Source organism: Schistosoma haematobium, chromosome 4 (assembly GCF_000699445.3).
Source record: "Schistosoma haematobium chromosome 4, whole genome shotgun sequence".
Taxonomy (NCBI): domain Eukaryota; kingdom Metazoa; phylum Platyhelminthes; class Trematoda; order Strigeidida; family Schistosomatidae; genus Schistosoma; species Schistosoma haematobium.
In genome coordinates, this window is record NC_067199.1 from 30,005,534 (window position 1) to 30,026,360 (window position 20,827).

General features: G+C 36.9%; 2 protein-coding genes across 3 annotated transcripts in view; one reads left to right on the top strand and one right to left on the bottom strand.

The window, feature by feature from the left end:
• Positions 1-3,971: 3,971 nt before the first annotated feature.
• On the top strand, positions 3,972-9,718 carry RBM15_3 (RNA-binding protein 15; the record flags this gene model as incomplete). 2 transcript variants are annotated; one of them, XM_051216170.1, is made up of 2 exons in its annotated part: positions 3,972-5,288; positions 7,391-9,718. In XM_051216170.1, the coding sequence occupies one exon, from the start codon at positions 7,491-7,493 to the stop codon at positions 9,486-9,488; it is 1,998 nt and encodes a 665-aa protein (XP_051066732.1). In that variant the 3' UTR covers positions 9,489-9,718. The 2 variants fall into 2 exon arrangements, with proteins under 2 accessions (XP_051066732.1, XP_012799482.1); XM_012944028.2 differs by having other exon boundaries at positions 3,972-4,246.
• The window catches only part of ABCB11 (ABC transporter B member 11), a 53,172-nt gene continuing 41,993 nt past the window's right edge, over positions 9,649-20,827 (bottom strand). Inside the window, exons 15-20 of the mRNA XM_051216171.1 lie at positions 19,404-19,631; positions 17,898-18,052; positions 16,346-16,486; positions 12,994-13,228; positions 11,331-11,669; positions 9,649-10,184 (exon numbers count right to left, since the gene is read on the bottom strand). Of these exons, the coding sequence (XP_051066733.1) occupies positions 9,834-10,184; positions 11,331-11,669; positions 12,994-13,228; positions 16,346-16,486; positions 17,898-18,052; positions 19,404-19,631 (1,449 nt within the window). The 3' untranslated portion in view covers positions 9,649-9,833. The remainder of the gene's footprint in view (positions 10,185-11,330; positions 11,670-12,993; positions 13,229-16,345; positions 16,487-17,897; positions 18,053-19,403; positions 19,632-20,827) is intronic.

Here is a 20,827-nt window from a genome sequence, read left to right on the forward strand (position 1 = left end):
ATTCCAGCATTTGACAACTCTTAAGGAGTAGAAGTTGTGTCTACAGTCCGTTCTGCTGTGTTGTGTTTCTAGTTTCTGGGTGTTCGCCCTTAGGTTCGTGTTGGGGCTAAACTTATGTAGATGTTTAAGCGGATGTACAGAAGTGTTAAGGATACTGTAAGCCATTAGGTCACATCTAAGACGCCTATACTCTAATGGGTAAAGGTTTAGTAAGTGGAGGCGCTCTTCCTAAGGTTTGAATTTGAACTGACTTCGTGGCTCGGCGTTGAATACGTTCCAGAGTGTCCTTATCCTTTTGGAGTGAGAGAGGAAATACTGTGTTTCCGTCCTCTAAATAGGGACGAATGATATTGTTGAAGATTTGTTATATCTTGATTGGTTTCTTGATATACCGCGAATAACAGAGCACTAGAACACCAAAACTCTTCCAAGTCGCAGTAAGAAGACAGAAGACTAACGAAAGGAATATTATTCCAAACAGTGGCAATTATAGTACAAAATTGTCAGGTATTCATAGTTTTTAGTAAGAATGAAATCATCATTACAGTCCACCGATCCGCGTACATGGGATTATTGGCACTGACCAATCAGGAGGCTACATATTGAATTCTAGAATATTCTTCTGAAAGCTGATTGGATGGAATATCTCCGGCTCCTTCTGAGCCTCCTACAGCTTCCTCGAGCTCACCCGTGGTCCGTCGTCACAAGATTATATGGAAAGTTCTTCCATCCAATTGGCCAAAATGAGCTTCAATGTTAATCGTGCAAAGTTTGCCCGAAAGGCATTTTTGTCACAGTTAGAATAAGACTTCAAATCGTAGGGTACCAGCACTTCTAAAACTTTTCAACTTGAGATACTTTTAGAAGGGCAATCGTCCAAGTTGCAGCTGTAGTCTGCATCATGTCTCAGATGGAATACTTTACGATTTGAAGTGTTAAAGGTATGTCCGTTATAATTTGCCAATCATGAAGTCGAGTCAGGTCTTCCTGAAGTCCCAGTATATCCTCTCAGTTGCGTAATAAGTCGGACGATACCTGTTGTGAAAGATCGTTTGTATAAGTCAAGAAAAGAGGAGACCCTAGTGTTGAAAATCTGGGGACTTATTAGTATATTCCATAACCTGAAAATAAAGTTAACCCTGACCTTAAAATGTCAGTCAATTAGAGGTGACTTGATACCTAATCGTTTAAGCTTATTGGTGACCCTATCAAGAACTTCTGATAGGTCAAGGTAAATGACGTCAACCTTCTCCTTGCGATCAAAGATGTGTGGAATTATGGTCTACTCTGATATCAGTACTGCTCTAATAATAGACCTAATCCTAAAATTGTAGATTTGTCATGGTATAACTGCTTAATCTATAAAATCTTACGTGGAAGTCACATCATCGTCTACACCAACCCACTGTATCGTAACAATTACCAATACATGATGGAGAACAAGCTTGGGCTAGAGATAAAACAATATGTTTAACACGAACAAAAGGTATAAGGAAACATTCTGCAGGGACCACGCCTGCAAGGTCGACCCATGCCAACCGATCAACCATAATTCATTCAACGTCTTGTTCCCGTCTTCTCCATTGTTAGGTCTTTCTCCGCGTTAACTATTGAATATCTATTTTCCGAGTAGTCTCGTGTTCAGCATTGAGGATTGTGTGGTTATGGTCCAGTGCCACTAAAAATTTACCCGTGACCAGGTTAAGTGTATCAAACTTAATGAATCAAGTGGATAGCTAGTTAGAATTCTTTCACAACGCGGCTATGTTTCTATCTCTTCAGTTTGCACACAAATAGAGATGCAGCTGGGGATCAGCACATGCGGACAAAACATTATCAACAACATAAAGCGGGTTTTATGTTAAACCAATGATACTGATGTCAACCCATTAGTTTCGCCACTTGGGTGTTATCAGTTTATGAAAAAAGCAATTTTGCTATCCATGGATTGAACTGCTAACCACCTGTTCGTATTTTGTGTTTGATTGGGACTTTTCAAAATATTTATGTGCTAAACTATTCCCTACTATCACAATCATGGTTCATTCGGCTCTCAAATAACCTGTATGTTGATTATCACTTGGAGCAGACTGACAGTAAACCTTAACGTTTGGAGATTTTGTAGGGTTGTTTTCCAATCAAATGGTGCTACCCCATTTAGATTTCCCTATCATTTTATCAATACTCAGAAATCTTTCATCAATATCCTGATGACCTCCGCACTAAAGTGACTCTACTTTATTTGGCACCTCTTTAGTCTTCATGTTAAACATATTATCCCTTCGGTAAGATTCTATTTGTCTTTATTATGTTCTTAGGAAAGACTATGTTGGTTGGGACCACGCCTGCAAGGTCGACCCATGCCAACCGATCAACCATAATTCATTCAACGTCTTGTTCCCGTCTTCTCCATTGTTAGGTCTTTCTCCGCGTTAACTATTGAATATCTATTTTCCGAGTAGTCTCGTGTTCAGCATTGAGGATTGTGTAGTTAGGGCTCAATGCCACTACAGATGGTCGTTCATCTGTCCACCGCAGTCAGGAGGTTGGTTATACGAGAGTCACTTTACCTGAAACCATGCTGTTGTGGTGAAAATGAGTTTGAGGATAAAAGTGGCCGTGTATAGCTTCGCATATCAGGGACTCTATAATTTTCGAAGGCATAGAGAGAAGAGCCACCGGTCAGTAGTTGGAAGCTTCGCTGCGTCGACCTCCTTCGAAAGTTGGTGTTGAAGATGCCACAGGTATTTGGTATTCAATCAGCAACACCTACTATGGATCGTACCCACCGAGTGAAATCCAAAGACAGAAGCGGGGTGGTTCGAAGATATATTTGATGGGCTATCAATATATCTAGGATCGACTGATCTGGACTGGTTAGCGAATGCAGGGGGTGTTGAGCACGGACTTCCAACTCGTGATCTGGTGCAGATGCGTGACCAAGCGCCTTCAAATGGGTGAGTCTATTAAAAATAATGTGGTCAGCATCCGATGTCGAAGACTTACAGAGCTATTTATTTGGGGGGTTTATTTACTGCTACAGTTTGATGTGAGTCTGCTTCCAAATATCCGGCAGTTCGCCTCGGCATAGCGAGTGGGAGAAAATCACACTATACGGTGTTGCCAGGATTGAAGCTGCTTCCATCAGTTTAGCAGAGTGAACCGTGTCCGGACCAGGAGAAGTGTCTTTTCTTAGGTGCTGCAGTTTCCGGTACACCAAGTCAGCTCTCAGGTTCACTTTGGGATGTCCTGTGCAGTTGCAGATGAAGCTTTGATCAATATAGTTAACGTCGGTCGGTTGAAACATCCAAGAGTATTGTTCAGTCAGAGGGTTAGCGACGTCATCGTTGTCATTGGTCGGGCCATTAGGACCTAGCAGTTGGGAAACTCCAGTTTTGGCTTGTCGAAAAGAGACTGCATAACGGAATAAGCTTTTCGGATCGTAAACAAATTTCTCGATAATCTTTATCTGGTACTGAAGCCTATCTTCTATTATTTTCTGTGTGCACATGTTCCTTATATGTTTGTATTTCTTGTACGCGCCGTTGTTATCTGTCCGTTTGCATTTCGCCCAACAGTGCCTTTTACGGTTTAGCAAACGAAGAGAGCGATTCTTGATGATTGTATGTTGCTTGTAGACTTCGGGGATAATTTGATAAAAGACTGCTTTTTAGCGCATAAGATCGTGTGCAGTAAGAGTTTCCAATGAGCGTCCACATCAAATTGAGTGTGAATTTCCCAGTTCACCTGTTGTAGATAGTCTTGTGAAGCTGAAATATTCAGCCGTTTGAAACATCACTCCTAAATAAACAGCGCAATGATGTCTAAAAATAGTCGAAGTTGTTTTTCAATCCAACTTTTTGTCATGAAATAAGATTACCTACTTCGAATAACGTTACTGAAATGCCCGAGAATTGGAAGTTGAATCATCATGGAGGTAGTTGTTCTGCATTCGAAATTTCTGCCATAGTATGAAGAGGCATCATAGAGAGGACTCGGCTTCTCGCAGCAAGAAGGCCCGTGCCCCTAGTATATCGGACGAGGACGGTACTAACGGCTGCATCAACTCTCCGAAGAAGTACAAAAGTCCCCCACGAAAGGCTCTGTTGAGACGCCCTTCACGTGAAGACAGATCAGTTGATAAATATGACCAACAAGGTTCGAGACAAACATTCTTACTTCGACCTAATCCCGCAGCAAAGTTTGTCAGTAGCAACAACTCCAGCCGCTCATTTAACCCCCACAGGTAATTTATAAATGGTGTATCTAGTTTGCGTGAATTGTTCCGAGTACTCAATCGTGTTAGTACCTGTTGCTAACACTTTGGATTTCGGTCATCATTGTTCATATTTCATGCCATTACGTATTTATGTGGTTCACTCATTTTGCAGTCGCTATTGTATCATTTTGTTGTATTACAATCCCAATGTCACTTTCATATTCATCATGCATAGTACATAAGTTTTGTCCTCATTATGGGTTTTAATTTTTCTATGATGGAGCATTTCTTAAGCAATCATGTCTTTTACTTATGACAGTGGAGCAGATTTCCGCCTTGTAGCAGCTACAGTTATTCTTGTCGGAGTGATGGATATTAACGGTCCATACATTGAATGCATTTAAAATTGCTCAAATGACATCATGTTACTTCAATTCGTAATGGAGAGGAGCAAATTGCATTTCATATATATTAAATCGAGATACCTGGAATGATATGTTCTCATCCATATTCAGGCTTTTTAATTTTAAAAATCGAGAAGATATTTCGGGCATTTAAATTGCTAACTCGACCATGTTTTCTAAAATGCGTCCGCCTAAGTGTAGGCCACATTCGCCAAAAATGAAGTTTTTTGTCATGTAAAATCTTTTGATTAAAATGAATATCAAGTTTTCTTAATGAGATTGTTCCAGCAGAACATATGATCATGAAAACCTACATTCTTATGCTATCACTCATATGAAATGCTTGTCCTGCATTAATCTCAACTAATCTGCACAGTTGTCCGAATCGACTTAAGGCATTTGCAATATCATTTGAAATTATTCACTATCTAATAACCACCTCGTATTGCTGGTCCAGTTTAGCTAACAAGTAATTTCATAGATAGTCTCAATTTTAGTGAAGAATAAATAAAATGTATCTCAGCAAAATAATGTGCGCATGGTGTCCACAAGTACTAAGATTATAACTAATTTTTAAAATGATCGACGAAAGTTCTGTAAGAAGCATTCAGAATTCAAAAGATGCACTTATAACATCTGGAGAATATTTTGATTGTCCAGTTTCAGTAAGTTCCTTTATGGTAATTTTGTAATTTGTTCAATACGCAGTTAATTCATACTCTTTGCTTGAAAACGAGTTGTAAAAGCCCTAAGGTACCTAATCAAGCCAGCTTTTCACTTCTATTCATTGTCACTACTAATCTCCGCCTCATTTACCGAACTAAACGCTTAACACATCCATATTGTCCGCTGTGTGGTGTTTTTATTAAGATTCTTGTCACAAGGTTGGAGATAATGTCTTGTCAAACCACTTCAGGGCCGGCCAAACGAAAACGTGGCATCAGTGCTTGAAGACACTAACTTCTAGTCTGAGCCATGTTGGTAGAGTCAGATTACTTGGTTAAAGTCCGCGTGACTATCGTAACCAATGGTTGGAGACCCTGGGTGACATGGCTCAGAATCGATCACAATGGCGTAGGTGTATACACTCTGTCTTCCTTCGAACTATGAGTTTAAAATCGCTTCATATCTTTCTTCCTACGAACTAACTCTTCCTGTACCATATCCTTATATGCAGTCTTTCTTTTATATATTACCACCACTGAACTACTATGAATCCGATGTTCATCTTGCTGCGTTAGTGAGATACGGCAACTTGAACCGATGCACATATGTGCTTGGTCCTACGTTGTAGCTGACTGACTTATTTTCTGATGAGTTTTGATGAATCTAAGGATGACAGGTGAGCACCTAAATGGTCACTTTTACATTTAAAAGAAATGTAGATGTTGTAAACTATAGATTTTACCAAGGTAAACTACAGTTCCTATTATACAGTCGAGCTACTAATACGTTATAAATTAAGTTGATAATATAATGAGCTAAATGCTTGATTGTAGATGCTTTAGAATTGTGATGAAACGTCTAGTTTGTCTTTTATCAATGAGTACCACGAAACATAGGGATCATGTCCATATAATCAGTAAACATAAGAAAATGGAATTCACAATATTATCACAAGCACTTCAGTAGTACAATGATTTTATAAGAACTTTTGTTTAGATCTGAACGACTAGTTATGAAGGATGATAAGAAGTCATATTCCTTGGAATCTCAGCAACCGGAATTTCAGTCGACAATCTGGTCATTCGTCAAAGTCTGAATAATGCTCCCAATCGATTAAAACTTCAATCACTAGTTTTACAACTGTTTTTTAAGTGATGCAGTGATTTGTGTGCTTTTTAAATGCCTTAACTTATTAACTTACTAGATTATTTCAATAAATAAAGTTCTGGAGAAGTTCCTCTTAGTGTTTAATTGTTGTTTTGTGGAAATGCATTCCTTAGTGAAACAATTTAAATTAACAACTATGACTTACTGACAATACAGAACGTCAGGATCTTCGTTCTTAGAAGGGCGTTTCTTATAAGATTATCTGAGAATTTTGTTGTGCCGAAAATATGGAGGCAGTTCTTCAAAAATTGTTACAACTGTATCATTTTGAAATGCTGAGCTATTTAACTAAAGGATTCACTTCGACGTGACACTGTTTGAAACTCAAATAGTTCATAGAATGTAGATTTTGATCATTGTTTTAAGGTCAGTACTATCGGGGATTTCGAAAGTCAAACTGTTTACAAAATTGTCGGAGATAGGTAAAGTTGAAGTAAGTCAGTTTCCTAGTTCTGCAAGCTGAGATACTGTCCATTAATTTTTTTATTCGTTTCAGTTCAACATAACTTATGAATGGCCTTATTTAACTTCACAATGGCACTCAACTTTTGCAGTTCTAACTATAACTTGCTTATTTCTTTATAAGAGTTAATTTTTGATGTGTAATATTATTTTATAGATGTATATCTTGCGACTGTAATCACCGTAAACCTTTCAGTTCAACTCGATGTAGCGTGACTAAGTTTTTCGTTTTATCAGTAGAGTGAAACTACTTAGTAGAGACCCTGTTTTTGGACAAGGATGTTTATAAACCTCACGAACTTCATACTTTTTATCAAATTTTTTCAGTGAAGGACATTTTATACGGGTCACGTACTTAATTATTTTAAACTAAATGTTAAACCACCGAGTTATATTGACAAGTCTTGTCATCCAGTTGATTTTACATTTAGACTCATATATTTGCTTGATTTATTTTTTCATGCTATTTCAGTGACTACTCAAGTTCACGGAAATCCTATGCGCCATCAAGTGATCGACTCTCTAATCATTCGTCAAAGTCACTGGTCAATTCTTCCAGTCGAGTTAATCCTATGTTGGCAGCAAGTCTTGCATCATCAGGAAAATTACCAAACCTTCCAATTCCTCTTGGGTCCAAACGGGGTTCATCTGCAACAGTTGCGGCCGTAGCCGCAGCTGCGATGAACGCAGCCGCAATGGCTGCGGCATTAGGTGCCGGAGGTGTAATATCGAGCAAACAAATGTCACACATAACCAAAGCACTGGCATCTGCTACTCGGACTGGTCGTGATCACCATGGTTCATCGTCACACAGACCTCCGCGGAGTTCCAGTGATAGGTATACAGGTGAAGATTCAAGAAGCAGTCGTCGAAAAACAACTAGTAAGGAGAAAGATATGCTTAGCATTTTCAATGCTCGTTACGCTCGTCCAGTAGAACATCGCAATCCCGAAGATGATCCTAATGCAACAAGAACATTATTTCTGGGTAATTTGCCACCAGATGTCGAGGAACCTGAACTGAGGAAGCTTTTCGAACGTTATGGTATAATTGAAGATATTGATATTAAGCGCCGTGAACTAGAAACTGGAGCAACCGCATTCGCTTTTGTTCGATATCTTAGTCTAGACATGGCACACCGCGCAAAAGTTAATTTATCTGGACAAATGATAGGTGAATACAGATTCAAAATTGGTTATGGAAAAGTTATTCCCACACGATGCCTATGGGTTGGTGGATTGGGTCCATGGACAAATTATCCTGAGTTCGCAACCCTTGTTAATAGTATCAGCGCGCCTGAAAAAATCATCTGGCCGTCTGGTAAAAACTATGCCCATATTCTTTATAGTGATAGCGAGTCGGCTGCCGTTGCAGCTGATCTTTTACGTGGATATCCGTTAGGAAAAAGTCATAAACGGATCCGAGTGGATTTCACTGATGAGTCACATATGTTCAGAGATCCTAATTGGAAACGGTTGAAAAGAAATTCGTCCACAGAATCAAGTCCCAGACACTACTCATCCAGAAGATCACTGACACCTCGAATAAAACGTGAAGATTCTTTTTCAGACAATGCCTACTCTCGTGATAATCATTACTCAAAATACAAACGCGACCGAAAGACGTATGTTGATAGTGACCGAAGTCATTCTGCTTCGTCAAATCATAGGCGAGAATCTGGCCATAGATCTAGAAAAGCTACACATGAAAGGGCGCCTAAACGTAGTCTAAGAGACCACTCATTAAGTCCTGATGCTGACTCGACGCGTTTTGTTTCACGTTCTCCTTCATCATCAAAATCTCGCAGATATTCATCTTCTTCCTCGAGATCACCCACATTAGAAACATCCACAAACGTAGAACAGTTGGCATCTTGTCTTCCTTCGGCATGGGATGGAGCATTTTATCTAAAGTCGAGTAGTTTTCAGTGCAGAATGCACATTTTGAGAGGTGACAAAAGCCTTGTTGATCAGTTCATGTACCAGGGATCTAATTCAGAAGCATCTGCGCATTCAAACGAAACTCGGCATGCAGGTAAAAAGTCGAACAAAGATAAACATACGTCACTGGATGACATTGATTCTAGTGAATCTCAGGATGATGCACATGGTAGCGCTAAAAGTAGTTGTACAAACAAAGACCAGGTGGTTTGTTTACGCATTACTCAACGAATGAGACTGGATCCAGTAAAGTTAGATGACGTGAATCAGCGCATTCAGACAGCCGGTTCCTCTGGGTTTTGCATTCTTTTGGCTGTACCTCCACATTCGGTTTTATGCAGTGAAGTTGGAGATGGCGATAAGCAACCGCAAAGACCGCTTCGAAACCTGATCGGATATTTACGTGCAAAAGACTCTGCAGGAGTGGTTCTTCTAAATCCTGGTGGCCAAAACTCAAACGATTCTTCATCCCCTCTAACTGCAGAAACTACATCTGGGGTGCTGTATGCATTTCCACCCTGTGACTTTGCTTTGAATCTCTTGCGTGAAAGTGCTCCGCAACTAGAGAAAGATTATGGTAAAGATGATTACTTAGCTATAATACTAATTCGTGGGGCCGGAGTTGTGTAGACAATACCCCCAAAATCAAGCTTCGAAATGAACTGCTTTTGTTGGCAACAATGTTTGTCGCTAATTCGCCACTACTTTTTTTCTGCGCGAAAAAACTAAGTTTTGTTTACTAGCGTTAAGCTTCATTATATTATACCTCCTAAAAGGGCATTTATAAAAAAGACGTTTGTTTCTGTACTTGTTGTATTTCAGAAGAATCAGTGGGGTTAATATACATAATATTCTTTAAACTTTGTTTTTTATTGTTCATTAAACGTGCTAGTGAAGTTCGGCCGCTTAATTGATAGTTTGAGAATTATGAGTTGGGAGTTTGTTACCGCTTAGGAAGACAAGAAATTTTTTACATTAAGTCTGTTTGATCTCTTCAGGACAAAACAATGCGTAGAATGCTCCCTTTGATTGTATTAGCTGATCAAATGAACCAGACTCGACAATCCTACCTCTGGATATGAACAAGATTTGGTCGACTTGTGTCGTTGAGAGTAGTCTGTGGGTAACTAGTAGATATGTGTAGTCCTGTGATAGTCCTGTTAATAAATTTTGAATATACCGTTCGTTTTCTGGGTCCATTGCAGAAGTAATTTCATCTAAAAGTAGCAATTTCGGTTTACGCACGAGGGCACGCGCTATTGCAATTCTTTGTCTTTGACCCGTAGAAATATGTGTACCTCGCGGACCAGCTAATGTGTTGTAACCCTGAAGAGGAAATTATACAGTATATTCAATTAACTGGTGTGTTACAGAATTACAGTTATTCGTTTGTTTTAATACTGAGCCAAATATAGTAAGGATTTCTTCACTTTTGAATTCCTGACATCGGGCATCAGAATTTCGGGTCTAATATATCCATTTTATATCAACTTAAGGGTACTTCACTTTTAGGACCATACGTTGGAATGCGATCAGTCAGTCATCAACAACGTAGAACCTCGAACGTACATGCGTCAGTTCGAGTTGCTATACCACACTGGCACAGATGCAGTTATTGATCCAAATCCCGTAGTGGTAGATGTAGTAAAATTATAAGCAGTAGTCGGAAAGATTAGGGTTTGGAGATGTTAAGTCAAAGAGTATAATCCAGTGAAATAAATTTGGAAAGAGAAAAAAAGGACATCACGAATTCAGAAGATTAAAATTTGGGAGAACACAAAGAGTGGATGCACCTGCGCCATTGCAAACGATTTTGAGCCATGTCATTTAGGGTTTCTAACCATCGGTTGCTATCATCTCGCGCTCCCCAACCACGTAGTCCACACCTACCAATATAACTCAGTCCACTTGTCAGTGACTTCATGGACTTGTGCCATGTTTTGGTCTGGTCGCCCCTAGCTTTCTTCCAACCTACTCCTATACCACTGAACATAGCACGTCGGGGCAGTCAGTGGTTGGGCGTATGTAACATGTCCCAGCCAGCTCAACTGATGAAGTTTCACCACTTCATCAATCGATTTGCCATCCTCACCTAGTACCCGTTTCCTAACAACTACATTACTTACTCGGTGGTCCCAGGATATACGAGCAATGCTTCGAAGGCACTTATGATCGAATACTAGTAACCTACGGATATCCTCTACTCTTACCGGCCGTGTTTCACTGCCACAAAATAGGACAGAATGCAATACAAGGCTGAAGTTGAAATTCAGCTTTACAATCGACCAGTAAACTATTGGGAGCAGTAATTGGTTTTGTAAGGTATCAAAGATTCGATCGATATGTGGTGTTTTGCGACAATGTTATTGCTGGGACGATTAAACCTTTTGAATTATACCAGATAATAAGATAAAAGTAGATCACATACGACAAAATCAATTCACACCTTGGATAGGATCGATAGTAACTTACTTGTGGTAGGGTCATAATAAATTCATGAATATTTGCACGTCGTGCAGCATCGGTTATCTCATCCATCGTTACAGGATGTGCATTGTTCCCATACGCGATGTTTTCCATAAGTGTAAGATTAAAAAGTTGTGGTTCTTGATTTACAACACAAATCTGCTCGCGAATCCACCTAGGTGAAATCATTCTTATATTAATATCGTTGAGAAATATCCCACTATTTGTGTTACTACTATCAGCTTCGTAAAGGCGATGAATCAAACATAATATGCTAGTTTTACCAGATCCAGAAAGCCCCACAATAGCGGTATTCTGACGAGGTTGGAATGTCCATGAAAAGTCCTAGTGGGACGAAAAGTTACACAGTTTCATGTTAGAACACCGGTTTCTTTATATCAATAAAATTTGTCTTAAGTTCTGTTTTTTTCTCGTCGCAAATCCATCTATTTTGAGAAGTCATATCACCACGTTCACCCGATCCAATTTCACGACGAGGTATTGTGTATCAAATGTTTGGGGGAAATATGATCAGGACACACTAGTTCTTACTGAATAAGGTAGATTTCTCTATGAAGACAGGATTGTAATAATTCGAAAAGAACAGCTTGAAGAAACGCTTTTCTAACATGGTAGAGGATGACTAGTCAAGATCTTAGTGAAAAGAGTCGTCAAAAAGGTCTCTTTTTTAATGACTAACTACGTTAAATAGGCTCGTGAAATGCAAAAATCATCGCGCAAGCTCTTAGTGACTTTCAATTAGTCACGAGGAAAAAGTAACTCTTCCAAACTGCTATGTCGAACACGAAATAGTACACAACTAGTTAATGTTTTTGGGTCAGAAAGGAACAGGAAAACGAAGTTGTGGCTCTGTAACGGTAAAGAGCCTTATTGCCGGAAATATTAACCAGAGTAGACAGGTAGTTTTTTTGAAATTTTACAAATGTGTTGTGGATTAGTCGCCCAAGTGGGTAGTGGGGCTCGTCTTATATTTTTGCCTCTAAGGTCCTGAGGGAATCTGTCAACGGGAGAATATAAAGCTTCTAAATTGTTGTACCTAGCCTGGTGACCAACAGTACGAAACGTAACCAGAAAATAACGTAGAATATTAAGACAATAATAAACATAAACAACTTAGTTGACTGACATGAGTTGGTTAGCGAGAAAATGTATGCGAGCAGCGGTAATGCAGCAAAATATCAAGATAACATGCGTTTAAATTGAATATCTTCAATTAGTTCAACCTAATACAAACGAATATCGATTGACTTTCAAGGATTATTTCACAGTGAATGCTGTGTCCAAGTTCAGTCCGCTAGAGATTTGGGCCTCCAGTAAGCTCGATGCTAATTGTTGCAATGGGCAAAAGTATTTCATAGGTTGTCATCCTGTTCAAATGATTATTCTCTGAGATAATATCTCTTGTTTCTTTTTTGATGTGTCAGACCTCATACTTGAGTAAGCAGTAGTAATATCCGTTTGATATCTTTAGTGTAACTACATAACATCCAATGGGTAGATACGGTATCGGCCGTATATTACAGGTGAGGATTCCTTAATCCCCTTAAGAGATTTCAAAGAGTTCGGTTACTACTAATGATATAGTGAACCATAAATCATAATTTATAATTAAAATTATAATTTTATCTTATTGAAATATATCAGTTACCTTTAAAACCCAAGATGTTGGCCTAGATGTATATCTGTATGATACTTGTCTGAATTCAATAGGAAGATTGTTTATAGACTGGTCAGGACATAAACCTTCATCTACAGGAATTTTAGAATCTCTATCGAGAATTTTAAAAATTCGATTAGCTGCCAATGAAGCATGCTTCATTTCTGGTCCCACATGTGATGTTCTACCAAGTGCTTGTGCTGCAAAACTGATAGCAGCAAAAACCCTAATGTAAAAAAGAAAAAAAGTATATATAAGAACATCCACAAATATTTAAACATATGGTTTCAAGTAGATGAGGTTTTATGAATTATTTATTGTAAAGTATTTCTTGAACATATATACTATTTATTCTTTTAGGGATTTACTAATAATGCTCATATTAATGGTCGTTCGTCTTGAATTCACCAAATAATTTGAAGGTTAGAAGTGACTTAACGTATGGGGTCCGGCATAAATGCGTAGCAGTTCAAGTTGTTGTATGTATTATCATCAGAAAAGCATACAAAAATAATATCGACAGTAATGGGAAAATAAACAAGGAAAATACCTCACAAAGATTGAATGGAATTACAGGATTATAAGTATAAAAATAATCCTAATACATCATCAGAAATATAACCAATCATTCTTTCCCTCTCTAAAGTTTATTGATCCAAAGTGTATTACTATTGGCACATTTTTGAAAATTCTTCCAACTCCCCAGATCATAATAGTATGTTATTTTTCCACGATTGGACGAACGAGTAACAAATAGAAGCGAAATGAAAACTAAAGAAATTATATTAAAATTTTAGTCAATCGAATGAAAAATATTCTTTTTTCTCTTGTTTCCTAACAAAACAAGAAAAGACCGAGAGAAGATATGCAATCGAGATCAAGAAAGGATTTGTGTTAGACATCCGTTGAAGACCAGGAGCTAACGGACAACTCTTTCGTCCTGGTATTGGGTACCTCATCAGTGCGCATTCATTACCCTCAGATTTCGCCGTAAACGTTCAACTTTTAGATCAGTGAGCCGGTATTCAGTGACGTACATGCCAAACCTCAACCAATTCGCGAATTTGCTCAATAACCATCCATTATCTTTGGTGAGTAACTGTCCCATACCCAACACGGTAGAACTCTAATAATCACTTCTCACTAGAAATCCAGGAATGACTTCTTGAAATTCGTCACTAGTGAGAAAATGATTTAAGCGGAGATAACATCATTACAGTGATCATGAAATTATTTATTTATTTTAACACATAGATATTGGTACAAGGAGGCACCAAATACATATGCGCCACACAAATCTCATTCGATATGTGTGAGGGCTGTGATACTGCCCGGGTGCCCAAACCGAAGCAGGTGGTTTTCTTAGGGGGCCACTCCCCGAGCCTTTGACATAAAGGTCTGATGTACAAGGCAGTGGAGCAACGTAATGAGATGCAGTCCCATGGTAGCCGGTGACCAACAATTGGTTCATACGTCATTTGTTCCCGCAGGATACTGGAACCCATGTGCACCATTGGTTTGGAATCCGGTTAAAGCGCTGGACATTCGCTTTTCGTCCTCTCATTTTCGTAAACAACACCCCCGCCACGAGAAGGCAGTGAGTAGGACTTCCACAAAAGACAAAAGTTGTGTGATCAGGATTATATCATTTTAAATGTATAATCAATAGATTAAATAAATAAAAAACTGAAGTCGTGGCGCATTCAATTACTATGCACAAAAAACCAATCCACCACAAGTAAATTCGACTTTTCTAGAAATATAATCAATTTGTACAATCGATTTATCGTAGGTTACAGTGATTGGACTAACTTTTTGTTATAAAAATATCGAATGACATAATAATCATGATACAATATATCTATAATTCTTAATACTACTGTTACTCATTTACTAATTACACGCATATTTACTGATGGCTTTGAGTCACACTATTAATGTGAAGGTTATTCGGATGTCCGAACTGGATAAAATAAAGCAGGGTTCGAACGTGTGACTAGTGATTAAAAGTCGAATGGTTTATTCACTAAACTATTTGGTCCAAAAAATTTTAAGAGATACTTCATTATAATAGAATATGCAGATAGAGATTGTTGTTGTCATTATGGACTAGTCAGTCAAAACTAACGTAGAACCTGGGACATCAGTTTAAGTTGCCACACCATATCACCACAAGGAGATGAAATTATCAAGATACACGGCAGAGTAGTAGAAATAGTAAGTATCAGCAGTAGTAGAAACGGCTAGACATATACAATGTGATTTGAGAAATAATAAAATCGTGGAATTAAACAAATAACTATAAGCTAATTTTTAAATTCAAGGTCTAAGGAAAAACAAAGAACGAATGCAACTGGGCTATTGCAACATATTCTACAGTATATCAGACAACGTCTCTAAAAATGCATCAGGATAATCGCACAAACCTCAACCTGGTAGTTTGTACCTACTAACGAAGTTGAGTTCAATACTCAATAACTTCATGGACTGTTGCATATGAAAATAGGTTAAAATAAAGTTTTGCAAGCCTTCAATTGAAGTTCAGTTTTCATTATTAATTCATAGTTATTTTGTTCTGATGTTATAAGCACACAAATAAAGATAAAAAGAAGGAAATCCTAGTAAGTTTCTTTTATCTTGTAAAAAAAACACAATAATTTTACCGCATATTCAAATGAATAGCTTCCCAATTATATTACTATGATAAAAATAGTGTTAATTTTAAACTAATAAAGTTGTTAAATATGATTTTAGATTAGTCCGATCTTAGTAATCTCTGTTGTTGTTTAGAGAGTGATTAATTAATAAAAAGACAAAACAATTTGAAACCTCATCACTCTGGATAGTCAGATTGATAATCAAGGCTAGTTCAGATATTTGTCCAGCAATGAATCACATGTTAGTTTTCTCTTCAAACAATAATTTTGGTGAAATTTTTAAAAATTCATTATTTCACAATGACGTTTGTTGTTATCCAATTGGTTGCTGTCATTTTTAGTTTTCTAATTTTATTGTGTCCTAAGGTTGTTGGGTCTTACCATATAAACTGAGTAGTTTCATTCCAATTTTTGACATCTGTTCGGAATATAACGCTATCTTCAAAGTCCTATCTTCTCTAATTCATTATAATGCGTGTAGTGTTGTTATGTCCCAGTTGTTATTCTATTCAGTCCGCCATAGAAACTATTTATATTAAGATAAGTTCAATCGTCAAGTAAATTGGCAAATACTTCAGGCTGATTTCAAACAGTCTACGACTCATAAATTCCTTCAACACTAAATATTGTCTCTAAAATAAGCAATTAACTAAGCTAATGATAAATATATTAATATAAAACCATACTTGAATATTCCAGTTAAATTAATTTCTTCTAAACTCATTAAATAGGCTCCATAAGAAAATGTAGCAGCATAAGAACAAATCGGCAATGACTGGGCTAAGGCATAGATAAATGAATAAATTATAAAAGTACGATTGCCAGCACTGAATTGTAGATTAAAAAACAGAGAAAATGAAAATGAATTAAATTTCTTTAAAAAAATAACTCATTTATTTCTGTAACGACATAACAATAGTGTATAGAACTTAAACACAATTTCCATTATTAATTAAATATCAGATTGGATATCGAATTCAGGTTTTCTGAGAAGTAAGTCAGGTGAGACTAATTTATGGACGGCCTTTGAGTGACGCTAAAGTGACCTTGAGAATGTCCATCTACTAACTAGGACTAAATGAGGGTTATAAACCAGTGTGAGGAATTAGAATTATGATTTACAGTTAGTGGTTAGGGTTTTCATCACGAACTAACATCAGCTAGAATGGCGAAACGCTATTTAGCCAAATGGACGAATGGATTTCGCGCCAAAACCCAAGACCTGATATCTCAAATTTGATTAGTTCATCCACAAATCATAGTTTCGCCGTAAATCAAACATTCAATAAGATCGAATCACTTAGCGCAATGATCGTATTACCTCCTACGGATAATACAACACGTACCGGGAATCTGGTATGATCAAGCCACTTGTTAACCGACGAATAGATCTTTTCTACTCAGTATCTCACATAGAAAACTGAGGTAGTTTGGATGGCAGTACATATAACGGATATGAAGTAAGTAATTATAAAATTCTTGACTAGTCAAAATATCCTAAGTATATCCAGTTAATTTTATTACACATCTAATAGGTGGAATTCATTAAACACATGTAATCTATCAATGGAGAAGTTGAGTGATAAGAACCGAAAATGATATTGTAGTGAAGAGATGGTTATATTCGTTCTTAATCTTCCTCTAAATTTTCAGTTGAGTGTAACTTCTATACTTTTATTTTTCTTTGATCCGATTTGTTGCTTTGCAAAATATATTTCCCATTGTTTAATTCTTCATTATAATTAATACTGTCTCCTTTCATCTGGTTCTGATTTGATTAATTTCCTCTTTTGATCTACACAAATATGAGGGGTGATAAATTGAACCGAAGTACATTCACATCAGGTCCAACACTGTGTATGACTGAATAACTAGTATATTAATACAATTAACTTCGAGAATACAAACCGTATTGAGCAACTTGAAAGCTGAAAATAGCATCAGAGTCTTAAAATGTTTTTAAATCCAACCGTTCACCAAGTACTTGGGTATGAGCCATAATTTAAATGTGCCAAAACTGAGGTATGTGGGGCGGAGATTCGAGCATAGGACTTAGTGGCTGAGAACCAAACCCTTTAACCACTAAGCCACCACTTCATCAAGTTTTAAGTAAATCACGATAAAGTTTGGTGAAAATGACAAATTGTGATAAATTTTCATCGTAAATTGAAAAAAAAGAATCACTACTTTAATAAAATCACACATTAATAATTACATCATTTATACCAAAAAGCTTACGTCATTTCTAAATTTAATACAGTAGAATAATGTTTACAAAAATAATTCTCCAAACCATAAGCATATACAGTTCTTGCTGAACTAAGAGCTTCGTGAATAATACGAGCAGCCATAGTTTCATTATTAACATTAGAATTGACATGAATTTGTCGAAGCTGTGTTATGGATAACGAAGTGAAAAAAATTTTTTCACAAACTTTTATTTACTGATAACATGTAGATGGAAATAATTAATTGTGTTGGAATACAATGTTCTATATTTATTTAGTTTGCTTTGTGTATAGTACTTGTCTAGTAGAATTAAAGTTCAACAACATTGGAATTAATTATCAACGATCATTGGTAAAATTCGCCGAAATGATTTATAAGGTGGCTGGAGGTAGTAGACTGGAAACCCTAGACATATCTTTTGTGCTAACTGGTACTCGTTAATCAAAGTGCACGTGTAATCTTGACAGAGCTGATGACACCTGGTGGATTCAATCTCTTGTCACCTAGCTTCACAGACAGAGACGTTATTGGGGCTGCAGTCGACCTCTTATAAGACTGAGACGTAATGTGGCCACACTGTAACTTGATCGATAGAATTCGATTAGCACTAGGGAGGACTTGATATGACAAGAGTAACTACACAGTGATCAATCAAGTCTGCATATTGATATCTGTTAGGTCGTTCGAGTAAATTTAGGTGGTTGAATGAGAAAATGTTACTCTTGTGAAATCAAATAACTTTATGTCTAGTGCTAGAAAAACATCACAAGCTGGTTGTACTCAAAAGACTGAGAAAATGATGAGACAAATCCGACTTATAAGGATTTTCATAATGACTTACACATAAAGAAATATTAGCTCCAAGAGTGGGTTTTGATTTAGAACAAAATTTATCAACTTAGTTCAGTTTAAAGCAATTAGTCCCCTTGATAAATTTCGATAGTGTAATAAGAAGACGAAGATACTCAGAACTATGTGGTATATTAACGCAATACATTTCGAACAATCTGATCACACATATACTTGTTAAGAACATTTATATTAAAAAAAATAAAACGTCAACTAGGCTAGAAATGGAGGGTAAGAGGAGAAAAGGATAATAAAGAAATAATGTGAAAACAATTTGAAACCTCATCACTCAGGATAGTAAGCTAATATTACCAGGGTAGGTTTATACACGTAGATATTGGTACAAGGAGGCACCAAATACATATGCGCCACACAAATCTCATTCGATATGTGTGAGAGCTGTGATACTGCCCGGGTGCCCAAACCGAAGCAGGGTAGGTTTAAGGTGAGAACAAACTGTTTTTGAATGCACAGAGGAAGTTTGAATTTTCGTATGGCTAAGGCTTCAATAAGCCACACACACCACAAATACTTCATCTTAAGCCCTATTGGTAGTATAAGTAGCCTTCATAGAAACACTGATTCAAATTTGAGTACATAAACCCGTATTTGGTCAGTAAGTAACACTAAATATTATTACGAATAAATAATGATGAGAATACAAACCTGTAGATAACTTGATAATATAGTGACCGGGGAGAAAACCAATACCACCAAAGTCAACTTCCAGTTATATACAAAGGCAATTGTCAATGAGAATATCACCAGTATGGCTGATTCGATTAGACGACCTAGTGAAGTACCGCAAAATGTATTCACTTTATTTGCATCCGATGTTAATATAAATGATAGAATACCAGGATTATTTTCTGGTTTGTCATGCCAAGCCATTTCCTTAAAGCAATATATATATAAACAGAGAAATATTTGTAAGAAATAAGTATCGAGTCATTTAAAAAACATTTCTACAATAACTGATATTTGAAACAACGATGGTGATTGGGAGTTAAATCATGAATGGCACATGTTAACCCTAGTATTTCATCGTTAATTTTTCGTATGGGTAGGGGGAAGTTGATTTTTATTGTTGTATGACCATCTGAAAAACGTCGAGTTAACTGTCCTCAAAATAAACTTAATTTGAAAACAAATCGTATGATTCATGAAAATTTCATTGAATGAAATTGAAAATCAATCACATATATATACAGTACAACAGAATTAGAAATTCTTTTCATTATACAATATTTAGATAACTATTTAAAATCAAAGAGTAACTAGACATTTGTTTCCTAATAGTTTACAGTTCATTAACAATGTAAACGTAACAACACAGATACATAACGTAACCTAGACCTTCCTTGGTATCATAGTGATTGTGATAATATTTAGATTAGTCATTCATACATATATCTGGATGAATTTAATTTGTTCAATCATATAATGTTCACATTGAATTGACGAATTGTATTTGAACTAATTATCTAAACAAATGAATTGCTCTATTGTATATATCTTTTAAACTCTCGATGAAAGCACATTACGATTGTATGTATGTTAGAAGTTTGATAAATATTTACATTTTTCTCAAATAAAACAATAACGAAATACATTTAAATATACTTCATTTATCAGTATTATCGAAAGATATACAAATAATCTATGTTGAATAGGTTTTTAGATTTCATGTATCAGACATTTAAAAAGGGATGAATAAACTTGATTGATGAATAGTGTGTTTAACTAAGATTATAATTAAAGACGAATAAAGTGATTTGGGAGTACTACAGTCATATTCTAAATTATAGTTAGTTTTATTTTAATCATTGACTGCCCCCAAATAGCCTGGTATGACCGAGAGTGGGGAGAGTCAGCTCTCCTTATAGCCTCTGCCAGGGAAGTCCTACTCACCGCCTTCTAGTGGCGGGGGTGTTGTTTACAAAATTGAGAGGACGAAAAGTGAAACTCCAACGCTTTAACCGGGTTGTTGGACACGGAGGGTCCACCTAGGGGAGTTGGAAAACCCTCATTCCAAACCAATGGTGCATATGGGCTCCAGTATCCTGAGGTGACAAATGGCGTATGAACCA